Source organism: Bos javanicus, chromosome 12 (assembly GCF_032452875.1).
Source record: "Bos javanicus breed banteng chromosome 12, ARS-OSU_banteng_1.0, whole genome shotgun sequence".
NCBI classification, from domain to species: domain Eukaryota; kingdom Metazoa; phylum Chordata; class Mammalia; order Artiodactyla; family Bovidae; genus Bos; species Bos javanicus.
Genome location: NC_083879.1, coordinates 47,601,751 through 47,624,515, shown reverse-complemented (window position 1 = coordinate 47,624,515; position 22,765 = coordinate 47,601,751). Strand labels below are relative to the sequence as shown.

The 22,765-nt window shown below is 37.7% G+C and overlaps 1 protein-coding gene across 3 annotated transcripts in view; it reads right to left on the bottom strand.

Moving 5' to 3' along the window:
- The window catches only part of PIBF1 (progesterone immunomodulatory binding factor 1), a 234,868-nt gene that overhangs the window by 175,986 nt on the left and 36,117 nt on the right, over positions 1 to 22,765 (bottom strand). For all 3 annotated transcript variants that reach the window (XM_061435063.1, XM_061435061.1, XM_061435062.1), the window contains exons 6-9: positions 9,405 to 9,538; positions 5,133 to 5,241; positions 4,490 to 4,671; positions 3,164 to 3,289 (exon numbers count right to left, since the gene is read on the bottom strand). In XM_061435063.1, coding sequence (XP_061291047.1) covers positions 3,164 to 3,289; positions 4,490 to 4,671; positions 5,133 to 5,241; positions 9,405 to 9,538 — 551 coding nt within the window. The remainder of the gene's footprint in view (positions 1 to 3,163; positions 3,290 to 4,489; positions 4,672 to 5,132; positions 5,242 to 9,404; positions 9,539 to 22,765) is intronic.

Sequence of the window (22,765 nt, the reverse complement as noted above, 5' to 3'; positions counted from 1 at the left end):
CACTTTGAGGAAGTAAAAGTAATCACCATAAACATCTAAGTCCAGAGCAAGTGATCAATTTGCTCAGACACAAAAACACCTAAATGAGTACTCTTGTGTTTTCTGGATCTCATGTTTCATAACAAGGAACACTAAAACCCTTTCCTTAATTATTTTAAGTTTCAAAGGAAATAATTTACAATTTATTTTTACCTTGTGAAAGACAAGTGGGATGTAAGCTCTAACTACAGTTAAATCCTGCCAGAATGAGGAAACTGGGATTCAAAAGAATTCAGCCACATAAAACATAGGATTAGATTATTGTAAAGTTAATAAAATGATACAGGTGAGCCTGTATCACAGCTGGCTGGGGGCCCACGCTGAAGTCTGGCTCCATCTGGTGGCAACCGTCCACCCTAGATTCACTATCATGCAGTCATCCTGATGGCTGGCTGGGGTTTCTAGGGCTTCCCTGGCCTGCAATGCAGGAGACCTGGGTTCGATCCCTGGGTTGGGAAGATCCCCTGGAGAAGGAAATGGCAACCCACTCCAGTATTCTTGCCTGGAGAATCCCATGGATGGAGAGGCCTGGTAGGCTACAGTCCACAGGGTCCCAAAGAGTTGGATACAACTGAGTGACTTCACTTTCACTTTCAGCCCCAACCTCAGGAACTCCTTGACTAGGTGGCATCCACTTTGACGTGGCTATGGAGTCAGAACATAGGGGAAAAGGAAACCTGTTCAATTTCCCTGCTTCCAGAAATGGTTCCATCATCTGTTTCCCAACCTACTACTACCAATCATTTTAGAGAAGAGGGGCTAGTTTACATCAACTTGTAAATGCATGTAAATTTGTAAATACAATTTGTAAATTGCATTTGTAATTTGTAAATACAAATTGCAAATACATGAGCTGTATTTTAAAAGACTTGAGAAAAAAGAAAAATTACCACCACCACCAATAACAACAACAAAAACTAAAAAATCAGTACATTCTCAAAATGACTACATACTAAGGTTTATGTGGCTATGTGCACTATTTGGAAGTAATCATGCATGTTTATCACAGAAACAATCCCAAATTTTTAAGTTGACCAATAAAAGCCTTTATTACAAAATCCATAACAGAACTGAGTTACAGGACTAAAAGTACTTATTTGAAAAGAGAACAGTAGCATTACCTATGCCATAGGTTTAGCGCATGTCTGGATCTTTCTTCTAAGATTCAGACCTTATACATATAGTTCATTTTTCTATTTACACATGTCACAGACACTTAATGAAACTAAACTAAATTTGTCATGTTTCTCAGGTAAAGCCATGTATTTTTCTGATGCTTTAAAGACTGCATCCCTGTCCCCACAGCTGCCCAATCAAGAACCTAGTGACATCCTTCTCATTCCCCAGTCCAATCTAGTCACCACATCCTCCTATCTATCCAGTTAGCTTAGTTCTACCCCCTGAGCATTTTTCCCAGTCTGGCCCCATCCTTCCCATCTCTGCTGCTACTATTGTAGTTCTATCATTACTTCCTACCTTGGTAAGGGAAGCAATCTCTAAAAGAGGCCTCTTTGTCTATAGCTTGCTGCAAAGTCACTTCAGTCGTATCCGACTCTGTGAGATCCCCTTAGACGGCAGCCCACCAGGCTCCCCCATCCCTGGGTTCTCCTGGCAAGAACACTGGAGTGGGCTGCCATTTCCTTCTCCAGTGCATGAAAGTGAAAAGTGAAAGTGAAATCGCTCAGTTGTGTCCGACGTAGCAACCCCATGAACTACAGCCTACCAGACTCCCCTGTCCATGGGATTTTCCAGGCAAGAGTACTGGAGTGGGGTGCCATTGCCTTCTCTGGTCTATAGCTTATACACCCTCAATCTTCCTCCACATCACAGAATGGATTTTTATATAAAGTCAGATCATATCATGCATAGTCTCAAAATCTTTTAACTGTTTACGATGTTAGACAATGGCTCAAATGCATAATTAGGACCCACTTCCCTCTTCTGCTTCATTTCTTACAACTCACTGCTTCTCAGTCTATGGGCTAACCATACTGAATTATTTGCAGTTTGTTCCAAAAACTTCATTTTGACTTGTCTCCAGGGTATGCATTAGTGCCCCTAGTTTCCTTCCCTTCCATAACTGACAGTCTTACTCTTAGTCACCATGCAGATGTTAGCATACGAATTTCTCCCTCCATGTAACCTTCCCCAATTCCTCCCAGCGCTCAGTTAGATACACCTTGAGTCTATGTGGTCTCATTCTGAGTATCCTGCCCTTTGCTCTATTATCATCATACTTTTGCTCACTGTTCCTTTATTTCTCCATTAGACTGCCAGCTTTGTGAAGGCAAAGGTCACCAGTGTATCTATGGCTCATGACATGTATCAGTACATGGTTAGTAAATATTTGCTAAATAAATAAATTTATTGTTCTGAGAGTTCAAGTGTAAACTTCTCTAATACCAACCAGAGTCTGATTTAAAGACTTGCTTATTGGTAAAGATCAAATACACTCAAGTCAGTGTTAATAAACTACTATGACAATTAATTTCCAAATAAATTTCCCTCTAAATGTCAACTTTGAAAAGCCATCTGAATCATAATGATGGTATATAAAAATAACTGCTATTGAAATAAGTAGCATTTATTTTCCCTTGATACTGCTAATCACTAAGGAAACCTGATATATGCTGATCTAAAAGTAACTGCATGAAAAAAAACTATCCTTCTTTAAGATTATCTAAAAATATGATTTCTTTTAGGTCCAGCAGCTAAACGAGGCATAAGCAATATTTCTTATTATTATTCCAGTCTTTGAAATTTCCTGGAGAAATCACTGGCATGTTATAGGAAGAACTAGTATCTCTTAGTTCTAATTTCCTTTTCATTTCTGTCCTTATCTGGAGCTGATATAAAGGCAAAAGGACAAGTTAACAGGGTAATAAAAAGATAATAGGAATAACAGAATAAACAGGCCTAATGTCTGACAAACCCTGTTGTAAGCTAGTTATCAAAGGCCTGAGAACTTTAATATTCCATTATACTTAGATTTAGATTTATGACAAACTTTCTCTAACATATTAAAAAAGACACTACATCATGAACTAAAGTTTAATTTCAATAAAACTATAAGCTTGAAACACCAATAAAATATCACAGAAATGTCCTACTTTTCTTTTTTTACCTGTTTTCCCGTTCATACATTTCCCTAGAGGCACTTCGGAGTTGATCGATTTCTTGATTAGTTTTCAATTTGATCTGTTCCAGTTCATCACGTAGTTTATTTTCATATTCTGTTTTATAACGGTCTCTGAAAGGAGTCAAAAGGAATATCCATTATTATTATTATTTTTTTGGTAAAAGAAATAGGTCTTTGCCCTTCATATCAGATTTTAATACCTTACATCAAATATGCTCTACATACACTGTTCCTTAAAAAAACAGTATTAGATATAAAGCTCTATAATTCCTAAAAATACTGTTTCAAAGTAGTTCCATCTAAGATTTCCTTTTAAACATATTGCCCCAAAAGCTTAATTACTATAAAAAAAGTTAGTTTATGTTGGATAATTATTCATCTTCAAAAATATTTTACTAATAGTTTTTAATGCATACGGCCAAAGACTTTTAAACCAATGCATTGTGGAATGCACTTCATTTAGAAATAATAATCTGATGTGGTGCATATTAGGGGACAATCTTAAAAAAAAAAAAAAGACCCTCGTGGACTCTTGACAAAAACTTTCCTTCTAAGCACAACAACCTCAGCCACTGTGATCTCTTAGCAAAGTCACAAAGCATTACATAGGGTATTAGCAGAAGCACAAACTGATGAAAAATACCACAAGCTGAGAAAAATGTTACGAATATATGAAGTCTTAAAGGATAAAATTTAAAATTTTAGTTTTTGAAATGCTCACAAAAATGCTGAGAAAATAAATACCTTCTGAAGAGATATATATGAGGCATATAAACATATGGTGTCTCAGATGGTAAAGAATCTGTCTGCAATGCAGGAGTCCTTGGTTCTATCTCTGGGTCAGGAAGATCCCCTGGAGTAGGAAACGGCAACCTACTCCTGGATTCTTGCTGGGAAATCCCATGGACAGAGGAGCCTGGCAGTCTATAGTCCATGGGGCTACAAAGAGTTGGACATGACTGAGCAACTAACACTAAATATATAAAAGTATATAAATACTTTCTTAAAACACTTAAACAGAGATCTTAGTCATTGGGAGCTAAAAAGATTATATCATAAAAAAAAATTAATAAAAACAGTAACAGTGTATATATCCCTACCTAAAAGAAACAGGCTTTTAGAAAAAAACAAAATGTCTTAAGAAAAAAATCAGTTAGAATATGAGTATCTTGTGGAGAAACAAAAACAATTATCTTAACATTATCCTATAAACCTTACCAACAAATCACTATTTGTCCCCAAAGCCAGGAGTTCCCTAAAGAAGATGGTTTGGTTTATATCTATTTATATGGAAAATAACGTAAATCTTGCCTGGATGTTACGTATTTTTCATACATCTCTTCTCTAGCCTTTTTGGTTTCTTCAAGTTGAGCTTGAAGTCTTTCAAGACGATCCTCTTCGTGGGCACAGCGAACACTAAGCTCCATGTTTTGGCGGTTGAGATATTCTTTATCCTTTTGCAGCAAAGTAACAGTCTGCTGCAAGGTGGCTACCTATACACAGGCAGAGACAGAGTGTCCAGAGCAATGTCATCTTACTTTTCAAGGTTTACTGAATGAGTTCTTTCATTTGTGCTTGTGCTCAACACATAAAGAGGCTAATTCTTACCATGAAATTTTCCATCCAAACACAGCTACTAAAAAGTCCCTTCTTTCCAGCAACTACATCAAAAAAGAAACAATTTCCCTCTCACAATTCTTGCCCTGGGCTATGTCCACAATCACTGTACAATAAAAAACCAGTGACTCGGACTTCCCTGGTGGTCCAGTGGTTAAAGGACCCACCCTGCAAGGCAGGGATGCAGGGTCAGGGAACTAAGACTCCACATGCGACGGAACAAAGATCCCGCATGACCATGACACAATACAGATCCCGAGTGCCTCAGTGAAGACTCAGTGCAGCCAAATAAATAAATATTAAAAAAAAAAAAACAACAGTGACTCTATAAGCTTACCTCTTTTGATAATTCACTTCTTTCTTTAGCTTGAGTTATGTGAGAGGCTTCAAGTATTTCATATTTTCTCCTTAAGTCAGTTGCTTCCTGTTCAAGTGCATCTCGCTCACTATAAAATTCAAATACACTTGTTTTTAGTAAACTAGAACTCAAGTACATATGTAAATTTTACACCTCTTTTTATAATAAGCATTTAAAAAGGGTTGATTATATTTCAGGAAACTGAACAGAGATACTTCAGTGTCATTCTGTGAACAATAAAGTATCTGCTTTTCAAATTTAGGAGACTCTCTGAGATCTTGCTCAGATAAATATAAATTTATTATCTGTAAAAAATAAATATGTAAGCTACACTGACAAAAGTAAACAATAAAACTTTTAAAGGTATACTCTGGTGTCTTTTCACTAATCATCTTCAATCTAATCTGGAAGTCAAAACTTTTAAAGAATTTAAACATGGCTCTAGGCTTTCAGTTGTTAGGCTCAAAAGCCCTTCACTCATTACTCAGATTGTGTTGCTGATACACAGGCAGGCATTCTTGTGACTGCTTCATTCACAAATTGTTCATGATTACCCAGAGATTCTAATTTCCATTCTCAGAGGAGCTCTTTCCCCAACACAGCAAAACTAAGAACTGGACCAAACCTACAAACAGGTATCTTAAAAAATGAGCAGAGAAACAGATTTACTATTTCTTAATTTGTCTTCTATAGTCAGAATCAGTTCCTTTGCCCTTTATTTCAGCTACTCTCCTGGTGTTTCCATGGGAGAGCTATTAAAAATTGTTTTTCTTTTCATTAGATTTTCAATAACTCATTTAGAAAGATGACTTCTAAGATTTTTTCTGCTTAACAAAATAGTGTGTGTATACTTGAGCAAAGCACAAGTTAAAAAGTAACAATCACCCATAAACCCACTAACTAAAGATGACTATCAGTATTAACACTCTGGTTCATGTTAAGTGTTTTATGTCTTTACATACAAATGTTTTTATTCTCACAAGGTAATGACTTTTGCTATGATTTTTTAGTGTAAAAAAGAAAGATGGGCATATGCATTTTGCTTCTTAAAATTAAATGTGTTTGACTTATCCATGTATACATTAGGGGCTTCCCAGGTGGCACTAGAGGTAAAGAACCCGCCTGCCAGTGCAAGAGATATAAAGAGATGTGGGTTTGATCCCTGGGTAGGGAAGATCTCCTGGAGAATGAAATGGCAACCCACTCCAGTATTCTTGCCTGGAGAATCCCATGGACAGAGGAGCCTGGTGGGCCACAGTTCATGAGGTAGCAAAGAGTTGGACATGACTGAAGCAATTGAGCGAGCAAATATATACATTCAGATCTAATTTAATTATTACACAGAATTACATTATAGACATAAATTATAATCTATTTTCTTTTTTTTATAATCTGTTTTCCATGCTACTGTCAAAGAGACACTGATGTACAGATCAGTCTTATGGACTCTGTGGGAGAGGGAGAGGGTGGGGAGATTTGGGAGAATGGCATTGAAACATGTATAATATCATGTATGAAATGAGTCGCCAGTCCAGATTCAATGCACGATACTGGATGCTTGGGGCTGGTGCACTGGGACGACCCAGAGGGAGGATATGGGGAGGGAGGAGGGAGGAGGGTTCAGGATGGGGAACACAGGTATACCTGTGGCGGATTCATTTCGATATTTGGCAAAACTAATACAATATTGTAAAGTTTAAAAATAAAATAAAATTTAAAAAATAATAAAAATAAAATTTAAAAAAATTACACTAAAAAAAAAAAAAAGCATTTGAATTCTTTCTAATAATGATGCAGCTAATCTCAATATACCTGTTCTCTTTTGTACATTTGTGAGAATTTACCAAGGACATTAAAGTGATTTTTCCTCCCAGTTTATATTTTTGTGATCAGACCAATTTTTAAAAATCCATTCTTTCTACTGAGTGAACCAAAGGATTCTCAGCTTGAGCCACCCTTGCCTGGTTGTTTTCCTGTTTCATTTCCAGCACATGATGATGTTTATTATAGTTTTACTTCTTAGATTCTCATTATAGAAAACATATATATATATATAAAGATGATAAAATGAGATGCCTCCCCACCCTACTCCCTGCTTTCATCACTCACCGCAAAGAATTATCAAGTCATGGCTCATCTTGGTTCATTTACCCATCCTTTCATGGCCACTCTGCATTATTTTGATGACTATGCCTTTTAGTTTTCTCCTTTCATATTTTACCTATTGTTGCTATAGATTTATAGTGGCAGGAAGTGAAAGTTGCTCAGTCTTGTCCGACTCTTTGTGGCCCCACATACAGTACAGTCCATGGAATTCTCCAGGCCTGAATACCAGAGTGGGTAGCCTTTCCCTTCTCCAGGAGATCTTCCCAACCCATGGATCGAACCCAGGTCTCCCACATTGCAGATGGATTCTTCACATCTGAGCTACAATGGAAGCCCTGAGAGATCATCAAAACACCAACTCAAAGTACCATCTTATCATCACAATCTACTTCTTTTTGAAATGATTCTTTTGAAATCTAGCTCTATTTGAGAACCCAATCGTATATCTGTCATGGATTTCAAACTCTAATAATCACTACATTTTGATACAACAATACATACACAGTAACACACACTGCATGTCAGTCATGCCGGGAGTAGGAGTATCACCGTTATATTCTCAAATCCTTGCAAATTTACTTACGGTGTTTTACAGTTTATAAAGCATTCATTCATTTAACAAACACTCACTGAGTGACTACAATGGTTTAAGAATTATTTTAGGTACAAGTAGACACAGCAGTGAACAGTTTAATAATCTCTTTATATATATGTGTATATATGCACACATATATGCTGTCATAAAAATTATTCAATCTTCTAAATTTATACAGTGTAGTTATTGTATTAGCACCACCTCACAAATGACAAAACTTCAGCTTAGAATAATTAGAGATTTCCTAAGGGCATATAGCTAAGTAGTGGTTCATTAATCTATTCCAGCAAAAGGAAAATTATATGCTATAGCTATTTAGCAGCAACACAATGGGAAACATATCCTCAGAAAGTATCATTTTTTTGAAAGTGTATGTGCCTTTTGTTGAAAAGAAATAGCTGAAAAAACTTTAGATAAAACTGCAAAGTACTTAAATTCACTCCATAAAATAAAAATAGTCAAGTAAGAGTTCAAAAATATTTATACACATAGGATTTCCCTGGGTTCATATCACATTTAAAAAGGCAAAAGCAACTTCTAAATAAAATAAAAACAACTGATATAAAAATACAATCTAAACTCACCAAGCTGCCAAAACTACACACTTTTATACAACAGAGAATAAGGTATATGTCAAGAGAATAAGAAGACATGGCAAGACTGGGAGAAAATATTTGCCAAAGATGTATCTGATAAAGGACTATTATCCAAAATATACAAAGAACTCTTAAAACTCACAGTAAGAAAACAAACATCCCAATTAAAATATAAGCCAAAGACTTTAACAGATACCTCACCAAAGTAGATATACGGATGGTGACTAAGTACATGAAAAGATGTTCCATATCACCTGTCATCAGAGAAATGCAAATTAAAGCAATGAGATATGACTACACACCTATTAGAATGTAAAATTCAGAACACTGATAACGAATACTGGCAAGGGTGTGGAGCAACAGAAACTCATTCATTGCTGGTGAAAATGCAAAATGGTACAGAGACTTTGGGACAGACACTTGGCTGGTTTCTTACAAAATTAAACATACTCTTACCATACGAGTATGTTCACACTCTTTGGTATTTACCCAGAGGAGTTGAAAATGTATGTCCATATAAAAATTGGCACATGAATTTTTATAGCAGACTTATTCCTAACTGCCAAAACTTGGAAGCAACTAAGATGTCCTTCAGCCGGTGAATGGATAAGTAAACTGTGGTACATCTTGATATTATTCATCATTCAATGGAATATTATTATTCAGTGAGTACTATTCAATAGAATATTATTCATTATTCAAATGATCTATCAAGCCATGAAGAGATATGGAGGAAACTTAGATGTATATAACTAAGTCAAAGAAGCCAATCTGAAAAGGTTCCGTATGGTATGGTTCCAACTATATGACATTTTAGAAAAGAAAAACCTATGGAAACAGAAAAAAAAAAAAAGAGATATAAAGTAGCATTAATGATGTTGACGGTAAGAATTCAAGTGCCTCTGATGCATGCTAAAAAAGAGAACAAGTAACGTGGACATCTTAACTACTTACCTCTTAACTTTATCATAGTTCTCTTGACGGTAGTCACCTTGCTGAATTAACTGTTTTGTGTCTGCTAATTCTAAGGCCAAACGTTGACATCTAATCTGAAGCTCAGAGTAGTTCCTGCGATCTTCCTCATAAGTCTATAGATCAAAAACAGTAACAAACCATTCAAACTAAACATAGTTGACCAAATTCTGTATTGAATGCTTTCGTTGAACTGTGAGTATCTTTGTAATTTTAAAAAATCCTCAATGTTTCTATTTAGTAATTTTTCCTTACTCAAAGACAGGTAATCTTAAACTCACTGAGTAGTCTATAAGTTCATTTGTTTAAAACTTGAACTCTGTTTTTCATAGAAAATAGGACAACTATGCTTTGGTGAATAGTTCAGTTCAGTTCAGTTCAGTCGCTCAGTCATGTCTGACTCTTTGTGACCCCATGAATCGCAGCACGCCAGGCTCCCTGTTCATCACCAACTCCCGGAGTTCACTCAGACTCACGTCCATCGAGTCAGTGATGCCATCCAGCCATCTCATCCTCTGTCGTCCCCTTCTCCTCCTGCCCCTAAGCCCTCCCAGCATCAGAGTCTTTTCCAATGAGTCAACTCTTCGCATGAGGTGGCCAAAGTACTGGAGTTTCAGCTTTAGCATCATTCCTTCCAAACACAGAAAATGACTACGAATGCTAATGATATTTTCAACATTTATTGGGTACTATTAGATGCTAAAGACATAGAAATGAATGAAACACTGCCCCTGTTCTTGAAGAGTTCACAATGACAGGCAAAGAACCACATGAATATCAAACATTCACAATGAAAAACAGTTACTGAAAAGATTAACCGTGCAGTTTCAGTTGTGGTATTCAGCAAAAAAGGAGTTTTGTGGCGCCTGGAACACATTTCTACATTGAGCTTCCTCGTACTCATTAAACTAGTAGAAAGAGATTGCAGAGATGTGGAAGAGGAGCAGAAGTACAAGCCTTAAATGCACACTTGGCCCTGCTTCCTACGAGCCTTGTTTCTCACCATTTCTCACATTCACACTTCACCTCCAACCCTAATAAAGATGTGAGGTTCTCTGGAACACACTGCTTCCTCTAACCTGTTCTCACTGCCTGAAGAGCTGAATACTATCAATACTCCCTTCAGAGTACTGATCTTAGTATATTATCAAATTAGTTTTTTCACACCAGAGTGTAAACATCTTAAGGGCAGGGACTTTATCTTGTTCGCCACTGGATCTCCATTACTTTATACAGGACTTGGTATACAGTAAGAATGAAATAAATACAATAAATTAATGAAGAAAAACATGAATACGGAATTGGGGAGGAGAAGCAGGACACAGGGATGGAGTTCCTACTTCTTCTGATCCTTTGAACTCAGCAGATCTTGCAAGCGATCATCAGCTCTACCCCCAGAACCTGTCACGTGAAATACATCCTGTCCCAAGTCATTCTTTTTTAAGGAGCTGACGAGCTCAGTGTGGTCACATGCAGGTCACAGACTGACTCAACTATTTCTAAGTGACTGGTCTTGGGCTAGATACTGTAGATACAAAGATGACTAAGACAGTGTTTATGTCCCTTTTAAACTATTAGGCCTGACTGTGAAATGTTAGCTCCAAATTTCTATCAGATGGCTATATGAAAAATGTAATCATGGAAAACGATACTGGGTGTGCTCTGTGTTGGTCATACTATTCTGCACTGACATTGTCCATGAGAATAAAATGTTACTAAGAGGTATTTATTAGCAGATCATAGCTGAGGAGACTCTCTCATCTCCCCCAAAGAATCACCAACATACCATTTCAGATCTTCGTCCCAGAAAATGCTGTAGTTTCCTGTTTTTACCTTTCTAAACATTACTAATCATCTGTTTGGGGGAGAATGTACAGTGTTATGGTTAGGACAGAGATCTCCAGAATTCACCTGCCTAGAACTGAATTACCTGCAGCAGCACTTGGAGCAGGTTTACCTCTCGGTACTTCATTGCTCTTATCTACCTCATTGACCCATGGAGCTGCTGTGCAGATTATATCAAGTGACACATGTAAAGTGCTTATAAAAATGCCTAACACATAGTAAACGATCATGAACTATACATTAATATCATCGCAATGCTCTTTCTTTGCTTTGGCTACCAGAGAGATTCTAGCCAAACTGATCACTCAACGGCACAAAGACTGAGACAGAATGCTGAGGAAGATAAACATTTAAAGAGTGAGGAAAGGGCAGAGTCGGAGGAACCCGAGGGAGTATTCACAGAAGCAGAGTGTGAGCCTGGGGTGTGTGGCAGGGACAACAAGGCTGTCAGGGGTACCAGTGACTACTGGGGACAAAATCCACAAACAACACATCAGGGCTTCAGGGATGGGAACAGAAGACAGACTGCCAGGGGCTGAAGCAAATGTATGTAAGCAAAGGACTCACTATGACCTTTTTGGTACTATTAATAGTATACCTACATTCTTTCATTTAATACTTAACTCTATGACTGGGCATATTATTAATATTATCCTCATCTCATTTTTATGGTTGAAGAAAGTAGACTTGGAGAGGATAAGAACCTCAGAGCTCACGAACAGTATGGTAAAGACTTCAACTGAAATCTGTCAAACACCAGAGCAGTAGGCAATTCTCTCTTCAGTTTAAAAGTAGAGAAATTAGAGTAGTTAGACAAGAAAATAGGCATAAATGAAAGGTTCCAAAAATGGGATAAGCTTGAGAATGTCTAAATATGGATACAAAAGAATAGAAAAAGAGGTACTGATACGGAGAAAAGAGGCATGGTGAAGGTTGGGGGTAAAGCCCCTGAGAAGGCTCCATTTTCTCTGTGAAGACTAGTCTTTAGCCCAGCAGGCATGCTCATCAAGGCAGGCTTTGCTCCAGCTGACAAGAGTATTAAAAACTTGCGTTTGGATGTCTTCAGGTAGCTCCTATCAATTCCCAGCAAGCCACAGAACCACTTCTTACCCTACTGCTTCACAGATTTTATATTATCTCTTGGTTTCTGGAGGCATATGATTTTCTACTCTTTGAAAGCAAGCCTCTTGCCACCACAAACAGTAGGAACAAAACAGAAACAGTACAGATGTAAATAGGTTTGTGGCAACAAACTGTGGCAATTTTCATCTGAAGATTTCCACTTTCTCTGTGGAATGAAACACCAACTCATTTACTGAGAAAGAGAGAGAAGGAAAGCTGAGAGCTAGAGATAGGAAGTGCTGAATGCCTAAAATAACTGCTGTGAGAAAGGAGAAAACTAGAAAAAAAATTGAATTACAGCAGTTGTGTGGGCCCATTCGAAGTCGGTAACAATAAACTTATAGCTGTGTTACTGCCTCTGTGCTTTTCTTCAGTAGTGCTCAGGTAGAAAAATCAGGAGTTGAGATTCTGTCAGGCAGTTTCAATAAAAAGGGAGGTAGCAGAGAACACAGACAAGAGAAAGAACACCAACAAGAGAAAGAACACTGACAAGAGAAAGAAAACTTTAAGGCTAAGGCTAAAGATAGTCAAAGCTATGATTTTTCCAGTAGTCACATGCAGATGTGAGAGTTGGACCATAAAGAAGGCTGAGCACAGAAGAATTGATGCTTTTGAATTGCGGTGTTGGAGAAGACTTTTGAGAGTCCCTCTGAGAGTCCCTTGGACTGCAAGGAGATTAAATCAGTCAATCCTAAAGGAAATCTGTCCTGAATATTCATTGGAAGACCCAATGCTGAAGCTTCAACGCTTTGGCCACCTGATGCGAAGAGCTGACTCACTGGAAAAGACCCTAATGCTGGGAAAGCTAGAAGGCAGGAAGAGAAGGGGATGACAGAGGACAAGATGGTTGGATGGCATCACCAACACAATGGACATGAGTTTAAGCAAGTTCCGGGAGATGGTGAAGGACAGGGAAGCCTGGTGTGCTGCAGGCCATGGGGTCGCAAAGAGTTGGACATGACTGAGCAACTCAACAACAACAACAACAATAACAACAAAAATTGGAAAAGAAGGAGCAAAACAGGATATTAAATTGACTGAATTCAAAGAAGTAAAAAACTTAATTTTTTCAAACGTAAAAAAAAAAACAAAATTTCCAATCACCAACTCTTTCTAACAGAAAATGTCTAAATAAAAAGTAAACAGGTTTGGTTAATAGCAAGTCTCAGTGTCCTCTTTCAATAAAGAAAAAAAAAAAAAAAACTACACAGGGATATCAAGGACAAACCAAGTCACTGAGAAGATTTCACTGTTTGAAGGTTTCCTCCATATCTAGAATGGAACTGATTTTGATTGCTGGGCTTAATGTCATTTTTACCATCTCCTAAATTATTCATAATAGGAAATAATACAAGGCTACCACTAGCCTGAAAAAAGTCAGTCTGTTATTGTAGCTGTATGTTTCTTGTCTATAACCCTCGGTTTTCTACACACCCACTCTGAAGCTCCTTGAAGTCCTGTCGGATCTCTGGTTACACCCAGGAACCTCACATAGTAGTTACACTGGAAATGCTTGCAGAGTCAACTAACGTTGATATATAAAGGGACTAGGCAGCACTAGCTGGAGAAGGCAATGGCACCCCACTCCAGTACTCTTGCCTGGAAAATCCCACGGACGGAGGGGCCTGGTGGGCTGCAGGCCATGGGGTTGCTAAGAGTCGGACGCGACTGAGCGACTTCCCTTTCACTTTTCACTTTCATGCACTGGAGAAGGAAATGGCAACCCACTCCAGTGTTCTTGCCTGGAGAATCCCAGGGCAGCCTGGTGGGCTGCCGTCTATGGGGTCGCACAGTCGGACACGACTGAGGTGACTTAGCAGCAGCAGCAGCAGCAGCATGCAGCACTAGCATTTAAGACAACAAGCTCAAAATGCAGAAAAAGTGACTTTAACAATTAAGGATTAATAAATGGGTTTTCCAACTGAAACAAAAGATTATTATCATCTGCAAAAAAAACCCAAAAACCTCAGTTGAAACAATGATAACAATGCAATGTATATGAACCCATATTTTCTCAAAGATTCTGAGAAAAGCTGCATGAAAGCAGTTTCCATTTCTTAGTCTTGATGGTGGTTAAATATGTATTATCTGTGTAAAAAGTTAGTCACAATTTCTTTATTAATTGCTTTGTTAAAGAAAAATTTTAAAAAGCTTTAAAAAAGTAAAGCAAGAGACTTCAACCAAGAAAACGTTAACTGGGGAGAAGTTCTGCAGGGATGCTGGTCTTAGGAAGGGAAAGGGAGACATGCATGTGATCGTCACAGCAGAAGAGAAGAGGGCAGAGCCGATGGAAGAAACATTGTTTTTCACTCTATGTGTTTCTCTGCTGTTCAATATAAAAACAAAAAAAAATTATGTTATACAGTGTTTTGGCAAAGTTATCAACTATTAAACCTTTTATATTTAAAATGAGGTCTCTCCTCCACCCAGACTCTTTATTTCCAAACAACAGCAGCAGAGCAGGACATAATTACAGAATTTCAGAGATGAAAGAAGCACGAGATAATCTGGTACTATCTTCTTATTTCCAAGATAAGAACACTAAGGCCTGGAGGGGTTAAGTGTTTTTGTCCTGGATTCCAGATTGAGCAGAGATAGGGCTAGAATTCAGGTTCTTGAATTCATAAATAGTTCATTCCTTTCTTAACTTCAAGTTCCTGATTTTTACAGATTCTATCCGTGGAACCTATAAAACCATTGACTGGAAGTTAATATTATCTACTGCCCAAATCCAGGCTGTTAAAAAAAAAACAACTTTAACTGCAAATTTTACAGGTTAAAATATGGCACATGCATAATTCATAGTTAATTTTAGACTCCCTTCCTTTAAAATAATTACTATAATTATTCCTTAAAACATATTATAAAAATCATGACAAGATAACATTGAATAAATGTTTTCCACAAAAATAAAAATGTATTCAAAGATTCAATTAAATAGGCATATTTTAAACAATTAGCAGCTGCATAAACCCAAAGGCAATTACTTTAGATACAATTTCTAAGCATCATTTAAATCTTTTGTCTCTCACACCACAGATACTGAGAAAAGAATGGTAACCTATAAGTCAAAATAAATCTTTAATAAATGAAGTGATCTCTTGCCTGGGGAGAGATAGAGCAGCCAAGAGAAGTAGAAATGAAATATAGCTATTCTGAGAACATGAGAATTCATTCCTCAGAACTCTTACAAGTTTCACATTGCCTATAACCTACTCCCAGCAAGTAAATATTGAAAAGAACAAGAAACCTAATTAATCTTTGACTGTTAAAACTGTTCCTTTAAGAAACAACCATCTGTTTGCTACCAGAGACTACTACTTGTTGTTAAGCTCCTCAAGAAATACAATCTTTTTCAAAAAAATTTAGACTTCTTCTTTAAAGTCTTAGGGAAAAAAAAAAAAGACAAAACTAAATATTACTGCTACTGCTAAGTCGCTTCAGTCGTGTTCGACTCTGTGCAACCCCAGAGACGGCAGCCCACCAGGCTCCTCTGTCCCTGGGATTCTCCAGGCAAGAGTACTGGAGTGGGTTGCCATTTCCTTCTCCAATGCATGAAAGTGAAAACTCAAAGTGAAGTCGCTCAGTCGTGTCCGACTCTTAAGCAATCCTATGGACTGCAGCCTACCAGGTCCGCCCATGGGATTTTCCAGGCAAGAGTACTGGAGTGGGGTGCCATTGTCTTCTCCATTAAAAGTAAGCTAAAAAGAACAGGAAAATTTCAATATATGACACGATAATTTTCAATATCTTTTTAATAAATATAAGCTCAGACAAAAGTTTAAGCTTTTCTAAAGGGAAAAATTTGGGCTTCCAAGGGGGTTCACTGGTAAAGAATCTGCCTGCCAATGCAGGAAACCCAAGATACCTGGGTCGGGAAGATACCCTGTAGTAGGAAATGGCAAACCACTCTAGTATTTTTGCCTGGAAAATTCCATAAACAGAGGAGCCTGGCAGGCTACAGTCCATGGAGTCACTAAGAATTATTTATATAAATTTTGTGTGCACATTTAAACTGTGGAAGTATTTAAAATAATTATGACAATTTACTAGTAAAGCACAGGTGACTTTCTTTTGCCATTAATAATTAACCTGTTGTTGCATCATACATCCTTACTTGCTCAGACATGACTGAGCAACTGATATACATTGTGGAACTATCATACATACTAGTAAAGAGAAGGAAATTTCATATTTTTGATCTCTTTCTTCCCTCTCTTCTCTTTGACATACCATCTGCATCCTCAGGTGACTCACATTAAATAACACGCATCTTTCCCTCTTCTTCTCCATATTCATATACTCATGAAAACAACACAAATGGGAAGATAGGTACCTTGGGTAAATCCTAAAATAACTGATATTCTCCAATTCTTTCTTGTCAATGACTGCAGAAAATTCCAGTGTACACTGTACATTGTTTATGTAGCCATTTTCTTGTTGTTTTATTGACTAGAATTTATTCCTGTCCCTCCTTTCCCCTTCCAGCACCTGCTGCAGGAAACCTCCCTGTGCACATAGTCTTACCTGTTAGTATTTTACTCCATGGGACAAGGTTCCAGCACCACTGGGATTGTTGTGCTGAAGAATGTTTCTTTTTCATTTTAACTGATGTTGCCAGATGTCTTTCCAAGGGACTACAGCAGTTCACTTTTCCACCCCCAATGTTTGTATCTTTTCTCTTATACCTGCATAGATATTAGACCTTTTCCATTTTTGCCAACCTGAGTTCTCATTGTTATTTTAATTGTATAATATTTCCCAAAACGCTAGTTAGTTTGAGCACCTGGGCATTTGGACCTGCACTTTTTGTGAAATGTCTATTTATAGTCTTTCTCCATGTTTCTATTGGGTTGTCTTTTTCATGTTAATCTCTAAGAGCTTTAAACAGTGCTGATAACCAACTTTGGCTCATCTACATTGCAATTTTTGTGCCAAATGTGTCCTTTAAATATTAAACTTTGCCTGTGGCTTCCTTTTTGCTTTTTTAAGGCTTTTTGTTTCTCTGTCTTGGCTAAGACTACTCCAACCTCTAGAACAACACTGTCCAATAGAACTTTCTGCAATGATGACAATGTTCTACGTCTGTACCATTCAACAGGCTAGTCACTAACCACCTGTGGCTAGTAAAACTGAGAACATGAATTTTAATTAAATAGCCCCAAGTGGCCGTGACCATTATGTTGGACAACTCAGTCCAAAACTTAGCTACTCATAGTTCAGTCCATGAAGGGGCACAGGCTGGGAAGCATCCTCAGTGAACAGTCTCAGGCCCCGACCCAGAACTACTCTGCCAGTTTTCATTTTAACAGGATCCCCAGGTGACTTGTCTTTACATTAGAGTTTGAGAAGTACTGCTAATAATCATATAAATTAGGAATTTTCAAGACTTTTCTGTGTCCTGGACCCCACTGGCAACCTGGTGAGACTTGTGAACCCCTTCGGAGACTAAAGTTTCTAAAATCAAAAATTAAAATAGTGCAGAATTACAAAGGAAACAAATTATAGCTGACCCTTGAATAACTAACAGGTTTGAACTTTGCAGGTCCACTTACACGACGATATTTTTCAATAATAAATACTACAGTATTACACAATCTGTGGTTGGTTGAATCCACAAACAAAGAATTGCTTAATTCTGTGTTAATTCTGTGTGCAAACACAGGGAGGGCTGACTAGAAGGTCTGTGCAGATTTTCAACTATGTGGAAGGTCAGCACCCCATGTCATTCAAGTATTAATTGCATACTGCAGTAAAACTACTGAAATATTTTTTAAAGTTATACATGTTCTTTTAAAAAATTGAGTCTTTTTATTGTCTTTTTTGAAAAAAAGATGTATTTTTTGGCCGTGCTGGGTCTTTGTTGCTGCACTTAGGCTTTCCCTAGTTGCAGTGAGCGGGAGGTAAGGTTCACTCTGGTGTATGGGCTTCTCTCGTTGCAGAGCATCAGGGCTTCAGTTGTTGCAGCTCACAACCTCTAGAGCGTGGGGTCAGGTGTTATACCTCCCAGGCTGTGGCACTTAGGATCTTAATCAAACCGGAGTCCCTTGTACTGCAAGGCAGATTCTTAACCACTGGATCACTGGGGAAGCCTGACATATGACCTTTTTTCATTGCTGCATTAAGATAAGATCTAGTGAGGAGTCTAACAACTACACTAGGTTTGGAATAGTGATGAGCCTAATCTCTAAAGATATTTGTGGTAACTACACCATGATAGGAAAATACCTGAATTCTAATGCTGACAGAGCTCTAGGCAGTGACAAACCTACTGTGGCATTTATAACTAAAGCTCTAAATTTCGGTGAGAAGTGAAAATAATGTTCTTTCCATTCCACCTAGAGGCACGTGGACCCTGAGCTAAGAATTGGCATGATTGTTGAAGTAATGGCCTAGGTTTCCTTCTAAAAATTTTAATCCAACTAGAATTAATATGTGTATATAGTATAAAACTTGACGATCAACATTTTTTTTAACAGATGAGTACCATCCACTTGTGCTAGGACCCTTATACTAAAAAAAACATTCTTTCTCAACTGAATTGAACTATGGCTATTGTGGTAAATCAGTTCAGTTCAGTCACTCAGTCGTGTCTGACTCTTTGCAACCCCATGGACTGCAGCACGCTAGGCTTCCCTGTCCATTACCAACTCCCAGAGCTTACTCAAACTCATGTTCATTGAGTCGGTGATGCCATCCAACCATCTTCTCCTCTGTTGTCCCCTTTTCCTTCTGCCTTCAATCTTTACCAGCATCACGGTCTTTTCCAGTGAGTCAGTTCTTCGCATCAGGTGGCCAAAGTATTGGAGTTTCGGCTTCAGCATCAGTCCTTCCAATGAATAATCAGGACTGATCTCCTTTAGGATGGACTGGTTGAATATCCTTGCAGTCCAAGGGACTCTCAAGAGTCTTCTCCAACATCACAGTTCAAAAGCATCAATTCTTCGACACTCAGCTTTCTTTACAGTACGACTCTTACATCCATACATGACTATTGGAAAAACCATAGTTTTGACTAGACAGACATTTGTTGGCAAATGTTATAGTAAATAATTAGATGTATTTCTATATTTTGTTCTACTGATATCTGTTTCTATGTCAATATTACATTTAGTTTTGAAGTATAAAGTGGGATCTTGGTAGGAGCAGCATCTTAACATCCCCTTCCTTTCACATTTTTTCCACCACATTTTTCTTGGCAATTCCAGAACACTTACTTTTTCATATAAGCTAAAATCATTTATCCAAGCCCAATCCTTGGACAGAATTATCTGTCTTCCACCAAAAAAATCAAATACAGAAAATCAGAAAATTCTTGGGATACAGAATAACTGAATTTAATTAATGTATTAATATGGGGGGAGAAAAAGCTACTTTTATGAAAAAGCTACTTTTATAAGTTTTTCTCCTAAGACATGGTGCTTCCAGGTTCAACAATACAATTTAATAGTCCTCTTCATATAAGCCTACTATCTGCATCATGAGTTAATTATTTTCCCCCAAGTCCATATCTACCAGTTATTTCTCTAAATCTAAAGAAATGCTATTGATCACTTATACAATTCTGCATTAAATTTAGGTGGTATCTAATAGAAAAAAATTTTAATCTCCTTTCAAAAGTTAACATGAATAGTTTTTCCTTCTTAGTGCATCTGCCAGGGCCCTCCAAGACCATGTTAGATAATAATAAGCAACCCAAGTCTATGTCTAGTTACTTATTTTTACAGAAAAAGTTCTATAGTTTTGCCATTTAGGATAAAGTATTTTGCTAACTTTTTTTAAAGTAAATACTTAGAGTCCTTATTAGGAATGTTCACTGAATTTTATCATCTTTTCTCATTTAATGATACAATTAAATGGTTATTCTTCTTTAACTTGCTGATGCAACAGTTTATCCTTTCTGTCCTAAAATATACTATATTAGACATACAGCACTATTCTTTTGATAAAATGCTAGAATTCATTTTTGAACTTCATTTCATTTTGAAATTCATTTAGAATTTCTGCAACTTTAGTAGTAAGTGAAAATGGCTGATGGATTTGTTTTGTATCATCTTTCTCAGAGCTTTCCATCTTTTTCAGTACTAGTTTGGTATAGTTTAATTACCGGCCTCCCGGCTGACAGAATGGTAAAGAATCCATCTGCCAGTGCAGGAGATGTGGGTTCGATCCCTGGGTAGGGAAGATACCCTGGAGAAGGAAATGGCAACCCACTCCAGTACTCTTGCCTGGGAAATCCTATGGACAGAGGAACCTGGCAGGCTGTAGTCCATGGAGTTGCAAACAGTCAGACACAACTTAGCGACTAAATGACAACTGTTTAATCAACTGGAATCAGCTATCCTTATAGAAATCAACTGAACCTATCAGGGCAATATATTTGTGAACCTGGAGTGCGCGCCCTAAGTCACTTCAGTCGTGTCCTTCTCTTCATGATCCTATAGGCTGTAGCCTGCCAGGCTTCTCCGTCCATAGGATTCTCAGGCAAGAATACTGGAGCAGGTTACCAAGCCTTTCTCCAGGGGTTCTTCCTGATCCAGGGATTGAACCTGCATCTTTTACATCTCCTGCACTGGCAGGCAGGTTCTTTACTGCCACCTGGGAAGTCTGGCGAATCTGGTAACTTCATCAATAATACACCTTTACTTACTGTTTCCTTTGGACTGCAAGGAGATCAAACCAGTTAATCCTAAAGGAAATCAACCCTGAATATTCACTGGAAGGACAGATGCTGAAGCTGAAGCTCCAACTCTGGCCACCTGATGCAAAGAGCCGACTCATCGGAAAAGTCCCTGATGCTGGGAAAGACTGAGGGCAGGAGGAAAAGTGGGCAACACAGGATGAGATGGTTGGATGGCATCAGTGACTCAATGGACATGAGTTTGACCAAACTCAGGGAGATGGTGAAGGAAGGGGAAGCCTGGCATGCTGCAACCCATGGGGTCACAAAGCATCAGACACGACTGGTGATTGAAGAATTCACTGTGTAATACCTCTGTGGTAATTCTTCTCTTCAAGTTCTCCACTTCTACTTATTGTGGTAATCTATATTTTGTTGGGACATTTCTTTCAGTTTTTAAGACTGTCACCACAGAGCTACAGGCAATATTAATTAATGTCCAATAATTCCAAACTCCTTATTTTTACTGTTCTTTTTTCTTTCTAAAATTGACTACTATATGCTTTTATTTTTCATCCTTCTCGTTAATTATAAAAGTAATTTAAGGCTACAGATTTTCCTCTGGCACAGCTTTAAATAAGTCTAAAAGATTTTGATGTAAAATGTTCTTGTTTTCATATTTTTACTTATTCTATGATCTAAAAAGTGTTTTTCTTGTTTATTACTTTTGACCTAAAAAAAATGTTTAATTTCCAAATTTATTGCCAGTCCCCTATAAATGACCACTACTAAATTAAAATAAAAATAGGAACTATTAAATCTGTCCCTAACATTTAACTCTTTCACTATGTGGCCAAGTATATACATGATCGTTTTGTAAACTTTTCATTGAATTTAATTAATTAATTAATTTACTGGCCACCCTATGTAGCTTATGGGATCTTAGATCCCCTCAGATCAGATCAGATCAGTCGCTCAGTCACATCCGACTCTTTGCGACCCCATGAATCGCAGCATGCCAGGCCTCCCTGTCCATCACCAACTCCCGGAGTTCACTCAGACTCACGTCCATCGAGTCAGCGATGCCATTCAGCCATCTCATCCTCTGTTGTCCCCTTCTCCTCCTGCCCCCAATCCCTCCCAGCATCAGAGTCTTTCCTAATGAGTCAACTCTTCGAATGAGGTGGCCAAAGTACTGGCCAAAGGTGGCCAAAGTTTCAGCTTTAGCATCATTCCTTCCAAAGAAATCCCAGGGCTGATCTCCTTCAGAATGGACTGGTTGGATCTCCTTGCAGTCCAAGGGACTCTCAAGAGTCTTCTCCAACACCATAGTTCAAAAGCATCAATTCTTCGGTGCTCAGCTTTCTTCACAACCCAACTCTCACATCCATACATGACCACAGGAAAAACCATAGCCTTGACTAGACAAACCTTTGTTGGCAAAGTACTAGGAGGAATTAAACCCTAAGCACTGGACAGCCAGGGAATTCCCTTTATTGACATTAAAAAAAAAAATTATCCCTTGGCCAAGGAATTTTAAACTCTATTATAACAACTAAATCAAAATTATTGATTGCCTCATTTCTTCTAGCCCTGACTCATTTTTATGTCTATAAGATATATTAAATTCAGAAGGAAGAATATTATAAACTTTCCTATCATTACTATACTTTTATTAATTTCTCCTTGTTTTTCTAAAACCCTTTTCTTTATGTTTCTTGATTATTGTTGTTGTTTAGTCTCTAAGTCTGTCTGA